This window comes from Mya arenaria, chromosome 3 (genome assembly GCF_026914265.1).
Source record: "Mya arenaria isolate MELC-2E11 chromosome 3, ASM2691426v1".
Lineage (NCBI taxonomy): Eukaryota > Metazoa > Mollusca > Bivalvia > Myida > Myidae > Mya > Mya arenaria.
In genome coordinates, this window is record NC_069124.1 from 60,598,995 (window position 1) to 60,610,903 (window position 11,909).

General features: G+C 33.4%; 1 protein-coding gene across 3 annotated transcripts in view; it reads left to right on the forward strand.

Moving 5' to 3' along the window:
- The window catches only part of LOC128227752 (neuropeptide receptor 15-like), a 168,774-nt gene extending 157,260 nt beyond the window's left edge, over positions 1-11,514 (forward strand). For all 3 annotated transcript variants that reach the window (XM_052938562.1, XM_052938560.1, XM_052938561.1), the window contains exon 2: positions 10,363-11,514. In XM_052938562.1, the coding sequence (XP_052794522.1) occupies positions 10,363-11,107 (745 nt within the window). In that variant the 3' untranslated portion in view covers positions 11,108-11,514. The remainder of the gene's footprint in view (positions 1-10,362) is intronic.
- The last annotated feature ends 395 nt before the right edge of the window (positions 11,515-11,909 follow it).

Below are 11,909 nucleotides of genomic sequence, written 5' to 3' on the forward strand. Positions count from 1 at the left end.
AAATGATTATATATAATATAGCAATATTTCACGGCTAAACTCTGTTTGCGTATTTAATTGAACTGTCTAGTAATCAAAAACCCAATTTCTTTTTGTAAAATAAGACGAAACTTGTTCGTCGAAATCACATTGGAGTGTCATGCTACACTGACGGGAGGAAAGACATCAACATCCTCTCGTTCGTGTCTTAAAATAAAATATCAAGTTTAAGATGTCTCATTGTTTTACAGCTTAAAACAGCAGGGTTTTTTAGAGTGCATTTATCAAAAATGGGAAGAAAATTAAGATTCAATATGATTTCTGCAATTAAAGACGTTGTTGTAAAAATACACTTCCTGTTTCCGCTGATCTTCTTTAAAAAGCAAACAATATGCTCTATGGTACATTAAAGCCATAAATTTGTCAGTGATATAATCTAATTAAAAAGCATTATTTCATATAAAGAAAAATCATCTATGTACAAAGATAAGTAAACGAGCTGGTTTGTTATTATATAAAGCATTAGACAATCCAATGACATGCTTTGACAACTGATATTAAATTCTGTCTGAACTTTGGACGGAGAAGATTGTAGATTATTTGATGTGGTGGTTTTTCTAGTTCAATTTAATGGTTCGGAAACCTACTTCAGATATTGTACATTTACGATCCGTTTTATAAGCACAGAGTTATATGTGTTGCCAAACATAAATTCCTTTACTGAACAAATCGCGATTGTATATGGCGCTTTTTTTATATGGTTTTCATTTTCCTAAATTAATTAAACTACTAAAGTTTGCATTAAGACGTATATATTCTTTCGCACTTATATGAACCATTTTGTTCTGCATTTATGTGTTTTCAACACTCTTTTCTGAGCCTCAAGTTATGTTGGTATTGACGCCAGTTGTAATTTATATGATGTGGGCTGTGCAAATTTTAAGTGTTACGATTTTTCGAAGAAATTTAACATTTTTGAAGTATCACAAGAGGGTATCACTTGAGTTACGTTACAAATATAAAACTGATATTTGAAAATACAATACAGTGGTAAAGGCAATGTTTTTGTATCTCATTATGATGGAGTAGATTGAAGCTGTGTGGAACTATGAGTGTTATATTCAGAATGAGAAATCACGTGACTTCAACGGTGTTCTCACCTGGATCACCACGGCTCGTAACTGATGTAAACATACAAGTAAATGACGTTAAATTCTAAACAATTTTTTTAACAGAAAAGATATGAAAGTATTGTTTAGCCTATTGAAGACTATGTTATTTTCAGCTTTTACACATGTGAAATATTTAAGATTTCCTTGTGTTTTGAAGATGCAATCCAAGGCCAAAATTTCCTCTTGACCAAATCTTATGTGCGCCGTGATTCTTTGTTTGTATGCACTACATAGAAATGAGTAAAATTTAAGAAGTCACATATGCGATAAATATTAGTTTTGTACATAACTTTCATATAACAAATTGTTTGTAAATCGCCCTTTAGATCTAACAATAAATGTCGATATTTCAATTTAACGTTCGTCTTCTGAGCTTGCTGTACAACATGTACATACAATATCATTAAAAAGAACAACATGATATTGATCGTTTTATATTCCACCATAAGATATTGTGCTTTGAATTAGCAAGAGAGACTTATTGTTCGAAATTAGAGGAGAAATTAATTGCTTACAACAGAAATGTACTTATGGATACAACTTAGTTTGCTGCAAATATTTGACAAAAAAGCATTTTACTTCTGTTCTTCTGCTACTTTGATGTAATGTAATATGTATTGGACACATAAAAGATACGAGCTCCCTGCAAGGGAATGAAACGATTCCTAAATAGGGGTCATTAATCTATTTCTGATACAGTTTGAGATATAAGACCCTGAGACTGACAGCACTGACATTCGAGCTCTAAATGAGATGACAATTTACGGAAATTAACGGAAGCTCAGCAACAATGGCTTAAGTGCTAACTTATTTACTTATACGGGTTACTCATGGCATAAGACCCCCTTGAAAGAGTAGAAACAAACCAAGATTGGCAACTCATAATCATCTTGCATCAGATGTTCTGGCTAGTTCTCAATGCTTGAAAGTCATTTGGAAAGAGGAAACGTCAACGGTACATATTAATATCAAATGTAACATTTGTGTATTTATATTGGTAAAAGACTATTGTAAATACTTTTTTTATAATTAAAGAATATTGCTCTGAATCCCTGTGTGTGACCCGTTTAGCGAATCGCTCCAACTGTACCATAATATGTGTAAGTTATAAACAATAATATAACGAAAAGCACGATACGAGATAAACAATGTACTGAATATATTTTAGAAAAACTTTTAAAACCTATTTTGAATGCATCTTACTAATATATTAACTGAGGCCTTAGCCTTAGCAGATCACATTATTATCATTATTGATATATTACAGTTTGATGGAGTTGAGTGGTAGAGTATAGAGAAGATTTCTTATCTACGCTAGACAATCAAACTAGCTTTTCCGCGATAAGTCAAGATGATATTTAAAAGGATGATTTTTTTTCTGAAGAAGTCCGTTAAAATAAATACCCGCTAGTCTTAATACTTTTATCGATTGCAACTACATATGCAGCTGAAAATTGGAGTTGAGCGATTTGTACAAAAGAATATTTTATCCGATTTCCAATCAAATAGCACTTGCATCTTTCCGGTAATGCCTTCATACAAAATAGACATGGTTTTTATTATCAGTCATCAAAAACCCACATGACATTGTTGATTTTGATCTTTGATCTTTGGTCTTCTACTGTAAAGTTTAATCAAATTCTTATTACCATAAAACATGTCACAAGGATGTATGTTTGACCACCGAAAAAGATTGTTCCCCAAAACTTGATAAAATTTTATTATTTCATATGATTTTCAACTCAAGGTTTCCTATTTTTAAACGTTATTTATATCCGCAGCCGACTGCAAAAGCCTCGCATGATAACCTGATCAATCATTTGATATGAACACATTATGAAAACATATTTGACTCGAATTATTACACTTGATTGCCAATGACAAAGCTTATGGCTGATATTCGTTCTTTGACTGAATGTTTTATCACTTTCTCAAACAGCAAAAGGACATACTTGTAAAGCTATTGAACTAATGGGTTCAGAAAATGCAAAACACGGAATCAGGTACTACAGCGTTTTAAGAGCCCCGCAAAAATGCGTGTGCACTCTTTCTGTCCGTCCATTAACATTTGTTTTGTTTTTTTTGTTGATAACTTATCAGCCGTTCGAGATACATTTTAAACTTTCTCGCAGTAACAATACCGTCGTTTGTGACAAGTTATGTCACTTATGCTAAACTATTGTTAGATTTATGGCCAGGATGATTCACTTGTACAACGCATTCTTCTGTACTGGAAAAAGCGTAGCACAAATACTTGTAGAAGGCTGTCAACCAAAATTTTCCAACACTTATTATAATAACTGTGTGTGCCCTTTTTATAAATGTCGTACAAGATCATTCACAAAATAGGCCTTGATTGCGGGTGTACACATACAAAAATGCACATGGCTTCCATTTTAATTAATCGCTGTTATACCTCAAAATTATTATATGGAATACCGCTTCATTGACAAACTTTAAAAGAAGAAACAATTTTGTATCGGAGTTTTTGTTTGTCAACAACTTGTTTTCTTTGCGTGATAGCTCGAACACGTTTATGAAAAAGGCATGTAGGAACGATCAGTTACATTCCACAATATGAACGTGTACTCGTACATGCAAACATTGTTTAAACGTCGTTGCCAAAATTCACCTACAATTGAGGGGCGTTTATATTCACCCTAAATCACTTTATCCTAATGCTCGTACAGGTCATTCTAAGCTTTAGGAATGTCTTGGATCATTTAATGGCGTATTTATTTTCTGTAAAAACAGCTAAAATTTCCTCCATCTTTAAGTATAATTATAAAAGACTGGTACAACAAAACGCCTTTTGCCATTACATTGTTCTTCACAGTTATTAGGAAACTTTCTAATGAAGAAATAATTGTTCTGCCTGTATCAGAAAAAAAACCCATATTCTTACCGCAAAAAGATAAGATCAAGACAACGGCTTATACATTGATAAAAGTATACAAACAGATGACTCATTAAGCGCCTACCGATGCCTTAGAAAAGAGGCTGTCGGCCAAGAACTTTTATTCTAAATATATTATACTATGTTTTGCAATGGTTGGCAATTGTTATTCAGACATATTAAATGTATTGCTTACCAATGCGGTTTTCATTTCGTATTACAATCAATACTATATACTTTTACTTATGCTACGTATCTTACTCCGAAGTTGGCGGTTAACTTTTCCTTTTTGTCCAGTAGCTCATTTAGAATGATAAATAGATAAATATGATCCAGAGCAATGTTTTGTCTTATGCATTTTATCCGAAAGTTAGAACATAACAATTGTTAATGGTTTAGATCAGCAATATAATTAAAAAAAGTTTCATTCATTCTTACTCATAAACAGACACAGAGTAAATAAGTAGATAAGGAAAATAATAGGAACTTTGGGGATAACCTCAGCTTCCACAAATTTGCCATGATATAGTGTAATAAATAATGAATCAAAATTCAACAACCCATATCAATGATGCACTCACAAACACAAACATCCGAAACACATACGTTTAAGATATTAGTAAATCGATATTAATTTGTTAAAACACAGAGTTGCCGCCATGGACAGTCAGTGAAACATATTACAGCATGCTTGGGAAAGAGCTGATTTAAGCTCATAACTATACACATATCCAAGCATCCATTAATATTTGTGAAGTCTTTAACTTAATCAATTCGATGGTGATATAGTTTGCTGAGTAATTTAATCAATGTCTCTAAACCATAAACAATAAGGGTTTATGTACAGATACAGTCGGCAATAAATAATGTCAGGTTGTTTCTCAGTGCAGTGGAAGCTACACAATGTGGTGGTAGAGGAATGCTTGGACGCTGGTTAAGGAATTTACATTCTCAGATTGGAAATTCAGTTGTTCGCGTTACCGTAAATGGCAAGGCTCAATTACTTGCTACTGTGAGGAAAAGCATGCCACTTCGATAGCGGCGATATTTAAGAGAGGGACTTACTAGCTGTGACACCAGTTGCGTTTATACGATTGACAGGAAGCATTGAGTGTGTTTTTTTGCTCTTGTTATTTTCGTAGTAGCTAATTGAAAACAGAAAGACCGTGTATACTGACATTTGTGTTAAGATAGTAGGACAAAACATTTTTTTCCAAACAAATGACAATGAATAATTTTACTTTCTTGAACGAAACAACGCTCGACAATAAGTCTATTTTGTCATCGGATACATTTCAACAAGACAACGTGACAATTCCGGAAATGGTGTCTTTATCATGTCTGTTCTTTTCCATCGGCATTGTGGGAATTATTGGAAATACCTTAGTAGTATATGTTGTGTTCAGTGATGTAAAAATGCGTCAATCAAACACAAATATCCTAATTGTGAATTTGGCACTAGCTGATCTGTCCATACTGTTGTTCGGCGTTCCGGAGATCGCCCAGTACATGTTGAACAGGGGTTGGTTGCTTGGGCCCTCTATGTGTAAGATACAGCGGACTGTTTTGGTCACCGCACTCTACTCCTCCGTAATGACGTTGATGGCTGTTTGTGTTGAAAGGTCGGTACCATAAATAGTGATTGGCTAAGACCGTCCTTTATTGTGTATGCCATTCACAATTTCACCTAATGTTTTGATGAAATAGTGATTTATATTTTACTTAAGTATTCAGAAAGTAATGCTACGAATAATGATAAGCATTGCAGGTAACAGCAACTTATTTGTCATAGTAGTGTAAGTAAATGTATTGCCTCTTTTTACTTTTATTAATATAATGTTGTATATTTATAATATAATTGAAAGTCTGCTTAACATTTCTTTGTTATCTAGAAAATAAATTGCCATCATTCACACACTTACGCTGTATTTCGTCCTACTTTATACGTAATAGCAATATTTTATTAATTCATTTGAGATCGCTGAAAAGAAACGTTTAATTATTCTCTTTTGGAGACGTCCATTTGTTTGGAAATTGAAATGCTAAAAATATTTCATTCTAATATTTGTGAGTCAGAAGATTGTTTTCATATCTTTAAGAAATCATTTAACTTGAAAATGGTTTAAACCATGCAATCAGTCACATATTTTGTACAATTCAGTGTCAAAACATACTTTCATAGACTCTGTATTAATGTATGGTAGATTTTGAGTTTGTTGGATAAACAACACAGATTTGTAGTTTGGTACGGCACACCGTTTACCAGGCAACGAACATGATTGTTTGTGCTTTTAAGCGACTATAAATATGAAAATCTGGCATTTAAGACAAATGGTCGAACTGCTATGGAACAAAGTAGAAACATTCCTTGCAAAACCAAGTAAAGGTTTAACTTCATCGATATAAACTGCATCGGCGTTTTCAATACCTTTTCATTCAAAAAAGTGTTTTGTTGTTATTTGGAATTGGTCGTCAACGAAGACTTAAAAAACTATTCAGGGATTTAACTGGATGAACGGTAGGATTAAAACTAGTTAACAGAGATGTCGTGAACCACGCTATTAACTTGAACAAAATTCCGAAAATCAACCAATTGATACCAAAACAATAAAAGCATTTTTAATATTCAAAACATATGCAATCAACATAATAATTTAACTGAATTGTGTTCACAATACATTTTAAACACTCATCGTAAACGAATGAATATCGTTTATGTAAAAATAATTACAACTTTGAGCAGGTACGAGTAAATGCTGAAATCCTATTGGATAAAACAACCTATTTGACATTCATTCATTTCTCCATGAAGCATTCGTGTATGCAAATCAGCTTATTAATATTCATAACCGGACTACTTTCTTTTTACAACCAATGACGTCACGTTATAGTATGAAGCTGTTTACAATAGTTATTTGGGGTTAAAATAAAGCAACAATTGAACAATAAACCTTTTAAAAATATTTTTCTGGTTTTATGTTCTATCATTTATGACAATTAAATGAATGCGGATAACTGGAAGGTGAGAGTTCTTCTACAGCACAGAGTCAACATGGCGGGTGATCGGTCAGATTTGGTAGGTTTAAGTTGTTTGAGCTGGATTTGAGTAAGGAAAATGCTGCTGCTGCTGAGATTCCTCCAGAAATTGAAGAACTGATGATTTTTGATGATTTGCCTGAAGTTACAAAAAAAAATGAAATTAAAAATGAAAGTTTACATCTAGATAAACAGCTTATTGAAAGTAATGACATGCCAACCGTTCATGAATATATACAACAGGGCAGTAAGTTTAATGTATGACTTAGGTGTAATTTTTCCGACACTTTAAACATCAATGAAACGCAGAAAATAATGTTCAGTTCTTAAATGAATACTCAAAAATAGACTTTTAAACGCAATCCTATCATTAGGATCATTATCCATTGTGTCTTCTAGCAAAATCCGAACTCATCTGTATACAGATTTCCAAAGACAAAATCACAGCTTTCGTCTAATGAACCGTTAGCTTGACGTGGCATCATTTAATATCCAAACGCGAAGACTTTTGTATTTCTCTCTAAAGAGAGAGGTCATTAAATGACGCCAGCAAATTTCAGTTCGCAAAATCAGTGATATCACCAAACCAAAAATAAGTGGTTTTAATTTCGACTGAAGTTGTCATTGTATAAACAGTCTTTTCATAACAACAATATAATTCTACATTACTCTTTTATCAACCAGTACCAGAATCAAACATGACCTTAAGAAAACTTTCATATTTCACTGCGACGTATGTCTGTCACTCAGGCAGAGTTACGAAAAGATAAATAAAAAAGCTGGCGACACAAAGTAGTATTCAGGACCGAGAAAGTATCTTAAAATAATTTTTAGCAAAAATCCTTAATTATCACGCTTTACTATTGAAGGATATTATTAACTCATGTCTGACCGAACCCTATTTAGCGTGAATGGTTTTATTTATTGTTTTGGCTGGATTCTTCTCCACAAAATGTCTATCAAAATGTTATATTAAACTTGATTTCGTAAATATACAACCTCTCATTATTTTGGTGTTTTGAATCAAAATGGTATATGTTATTGCACTTAATAAACTCAATTGCAAGATTTTAATCACTCAGATCACTTCATAAGCATACAAAAAGGCATATTATCAAATAAATACAGCAGGATATAAAATTGACATGAACAACCTTTTAAATATGTTTAAATAAATGCAATTAATTACCTTAGTGACTAATACATATCATGGACAAGATGTGATAGATGTCATGACTCAGTGTTTACGCACTTATGTAACTAGAGAGAACGGTTAAATCTATCAACATAGCTTAAAAGCCCATTCAGATAATGATTGATGAATAATATGGGCTTATGAAAAAGTTTCTCTATGATAAAAGATACTTTGTTACTTACAATAGACTTTTAAATTGGAATAATCAGAACCAACCTGATATATTGCAACACAGTTGTTTGCGTTCTGTATTTAATACAAGTAGTTCATAAGAAACTGCTATGAAGACTATGATAATATATTTAATGCCGGTCTTATATAGAACCTCCACGTATTCACGTATCCGATTGATCGTTGGTGTGTCTAGACTAAACGTCAAACCATATTGTGCCCGGATTATGCCAATGACATGGTTAAGTAGAGCAAGACTTATCAATAACCATGACTTAATCTTCCCGAACACCTTGCGCAGAATAATACACTCTTAAATTCATATATCACAGTTTGATACCATTTATCGATAAAGCTATTTTGATGTGTTTATGGTCTGTTCTTGTGGTGTTTGTTCGTGTGTAAATGGTGTTTGTACGTTTCTGACTCTGGTCCAGCGTCGTTTGCGCTCTTGTCCAGGTCATGTACTCAAAATTTATATTTGAATTGTGATCTGCTGGGCTTAACACTTTATTTTTATTGCACCATTCGTTTTGTGTTACAGTGAAATGACAAATCCAAAACGTTTGGTTGAATTATTTCTTTCGTTATGATATTTAGATTTTCTGTCGCTACACTCAGCTCCCTTTTAAACATCCACAAGCATCAGTAATGAATGAATGAGTGTGAACACGAATGATACTCGTGATAACATATTATGTGTCTATATGTCTTCGGCTGAACTCTTTTTTACGGCGCCAGAGTATAAAGATGATATGGAAAAGAAGAAGATTCACACGGAAGAAGGCCGTATTAATTTATTTAAAGAACATAACACTTTAAGGCTCTTAGATATTTGGTACAATCCTGGATTGGAAAGTTTCAAAAACTACTCTTTTTATTTCTGTTAGAATGATTTGAAACGGGAAATAAAATATCATTTGTCCAGCCAATATGAGGGGCTTTTTATTTTTTTTAAATATATTTTTTTTTCTAATATCCCGCAAAACTATGACGCATACAGTTTTTTTCTAATCGACCTGCAATAAATGCGAGAATTACATCTGAACTATAAATTTAAAAAAATGCGCCAAAATCTGAAATGATGGAATCAAATTAGTTGGTTTAGAAAAATAAAAGTGTGCAATTAAAAGTATATTTCATTTTTTTGTTAATCTGTAAGGCAATTCCAGTTCTTTTAAATAAAACACTGACATACGATCATGTGCACAACGCATATGACATTTCTTGCTCATGATTCCACATTATGAATTCTTATCCAGGCTGTGTGTGTGTGTGTGTGTGTGTGTGTGCGTGTGTGCGTTCGCATAAATGTGTGTGTACGTGCGTGCCTGCGTAAGGCACTAAACCCTATAAGTTGAGATCAAACGCGACCAGAAGATAAATTTGCAATCAATCTATCTGTTTTGATCCCATCAACGCTGATCAAGTCAGTTGAAAGGTTTCTGTGTGCATCTTCTTCTGATGATCGCACATTGTGACTGTTTGTTGCGTACAGCTTAAATATTGTCTTGCTTAAGGTTAACATCGTTGTTACCTCAAACAAAATATAGTGTGTATGTAGTGTCTCGAATACGTAATGTTTCAAACTAGAATAGACCTAAGCAGTGAAGTGCATAATTGAGGTCAATGTGTCAATACATCGTTGAATAATAAATTATGTTCAGGATTTTAAATGAACTGATTTACACAGTACTGTTCGTTTCCATTGCCTCATTGCAATGGTTGTGAGGGCAAACAATTACACTTTTTATTAACAACCCTTGCAAAAACACGGCTTTCTTAACCTATCCGAATATATCATGCGTCCTTTAATTAGAACTAATCACATCGAATTTTGTACTGACATATTTGATGCAAGTAGTATATAATTATTATATTTAACAAATTATTATTTTATATTCTATTTTCAGGTACATCGCAATCGTGTTTCCAATCAAAGCTCATATCATGTGCACTCGGCGTCGAACGGCAGTTGTCGTGGTGATAATTTGGATAACCTCTGTTATTCTGGCTCTACCTACATTGCTGTTTAATGTCGTCATTGGATTTGGAGAAACGCAGGGTCCCGTCAGTATAAAATTCTGTGTCCTAGTGTTTCCCAACGACCATTTCAAGAAAATGTACATTGCTTTCAAGTACACGGAATCTATACTATTTTACTTCATACCTCTTGTTGTTCAGATTGTGTGTTACATTATTATTGGCAAACACTTGTTCGTAGGTATTAAAGAACTTCACGGGCAGAACTTGCGCCAAAGCCCTGGAAACACGCATTCTGTCAAGTGCTCCGACACGGTTACAGCCCGCAGGGGTGTGATCAAGATGCTGATTGTCAGCGTCGTGCTGTACTTTGTCAGCTATTCTCCACATCAAGTTTTGTTATTTTACAACACTTTTTCACAACAACCTTTCCACCAAACGTGGGGATTTCTTGTAGGCGTTACAGTACTAGCATACCTAAACTCGGCGGGGAACCCTATAATTTACTGCCTGTTCAGTGAGCGCTATCGTCGAAAGTTCAAGGCAATATTTATCTGTGGCAAGACAGAATTGACGGCCAATGACACAATGTTGATGCAATCAAGCGGTCAACCAACGGAATACACTTTATTATACAGGAAATCGACAAAACGATTCAACAACACATTGAAGTGAAACGTAGTTATAATTCAGTTGAATAGCGTCTTTATACGACAAAACAGATGTTTGAACCATTGACATAAATTATTTGACGACCAGTGCATATGTTGTTTGCAATTATATAAAACGAAAAAAAAAGTTTTTGTAGAGTTTATTTAAATTGTTTTATTTGCCAGAAAATATATTGTTTTGAAGGTTTTTGCCATTTTTGAATTCATGTAGACTTAGGCATGTTATTATACCAGAACATTGCAATTTGTCTGCTCAAAACATACAAACAAATTTGCCGACACAGTGTCCCAAATTTCCGGGAAGATCATTTGTTCATTGCATCATCAAACCTTCTCAATAGATCATATTTCTGCCGCATTTGCGTAAATGACGGTCATTTATAATTGTTCAGATTTTCAATTCTAATTGCCTTTAAAAATGGTCTGGCCATTGTTACAGATTATATTGTGAATATTTGCTGCTAAATACCACATACAAAATAACCTTATGGTGTGTGCTCGTTTGGACCCTATGTGATAGTTAATTTCGTGGCAGACTGTAGCTCAATGAGTGAATATCACTCGCAAGTGAACAAGTACTCGAGTTTCTCGTATTTAAGTTGCAGCGACGACATAATGACAAACTTTGAACGTTTACTGAGCATCTGACTTCGCAAGTATGCTTTAAGACAAGAATACGATTTATTAACTGTTAGCCGACCAAGTAAGAGTATAAACGTTTATAGTTTTATTGTTTTTGGAAGTTCTAACATATTCTTTTAAACATAACCTTTTTACAGGAATTTAAAAAAAATCAATTTTAAAAA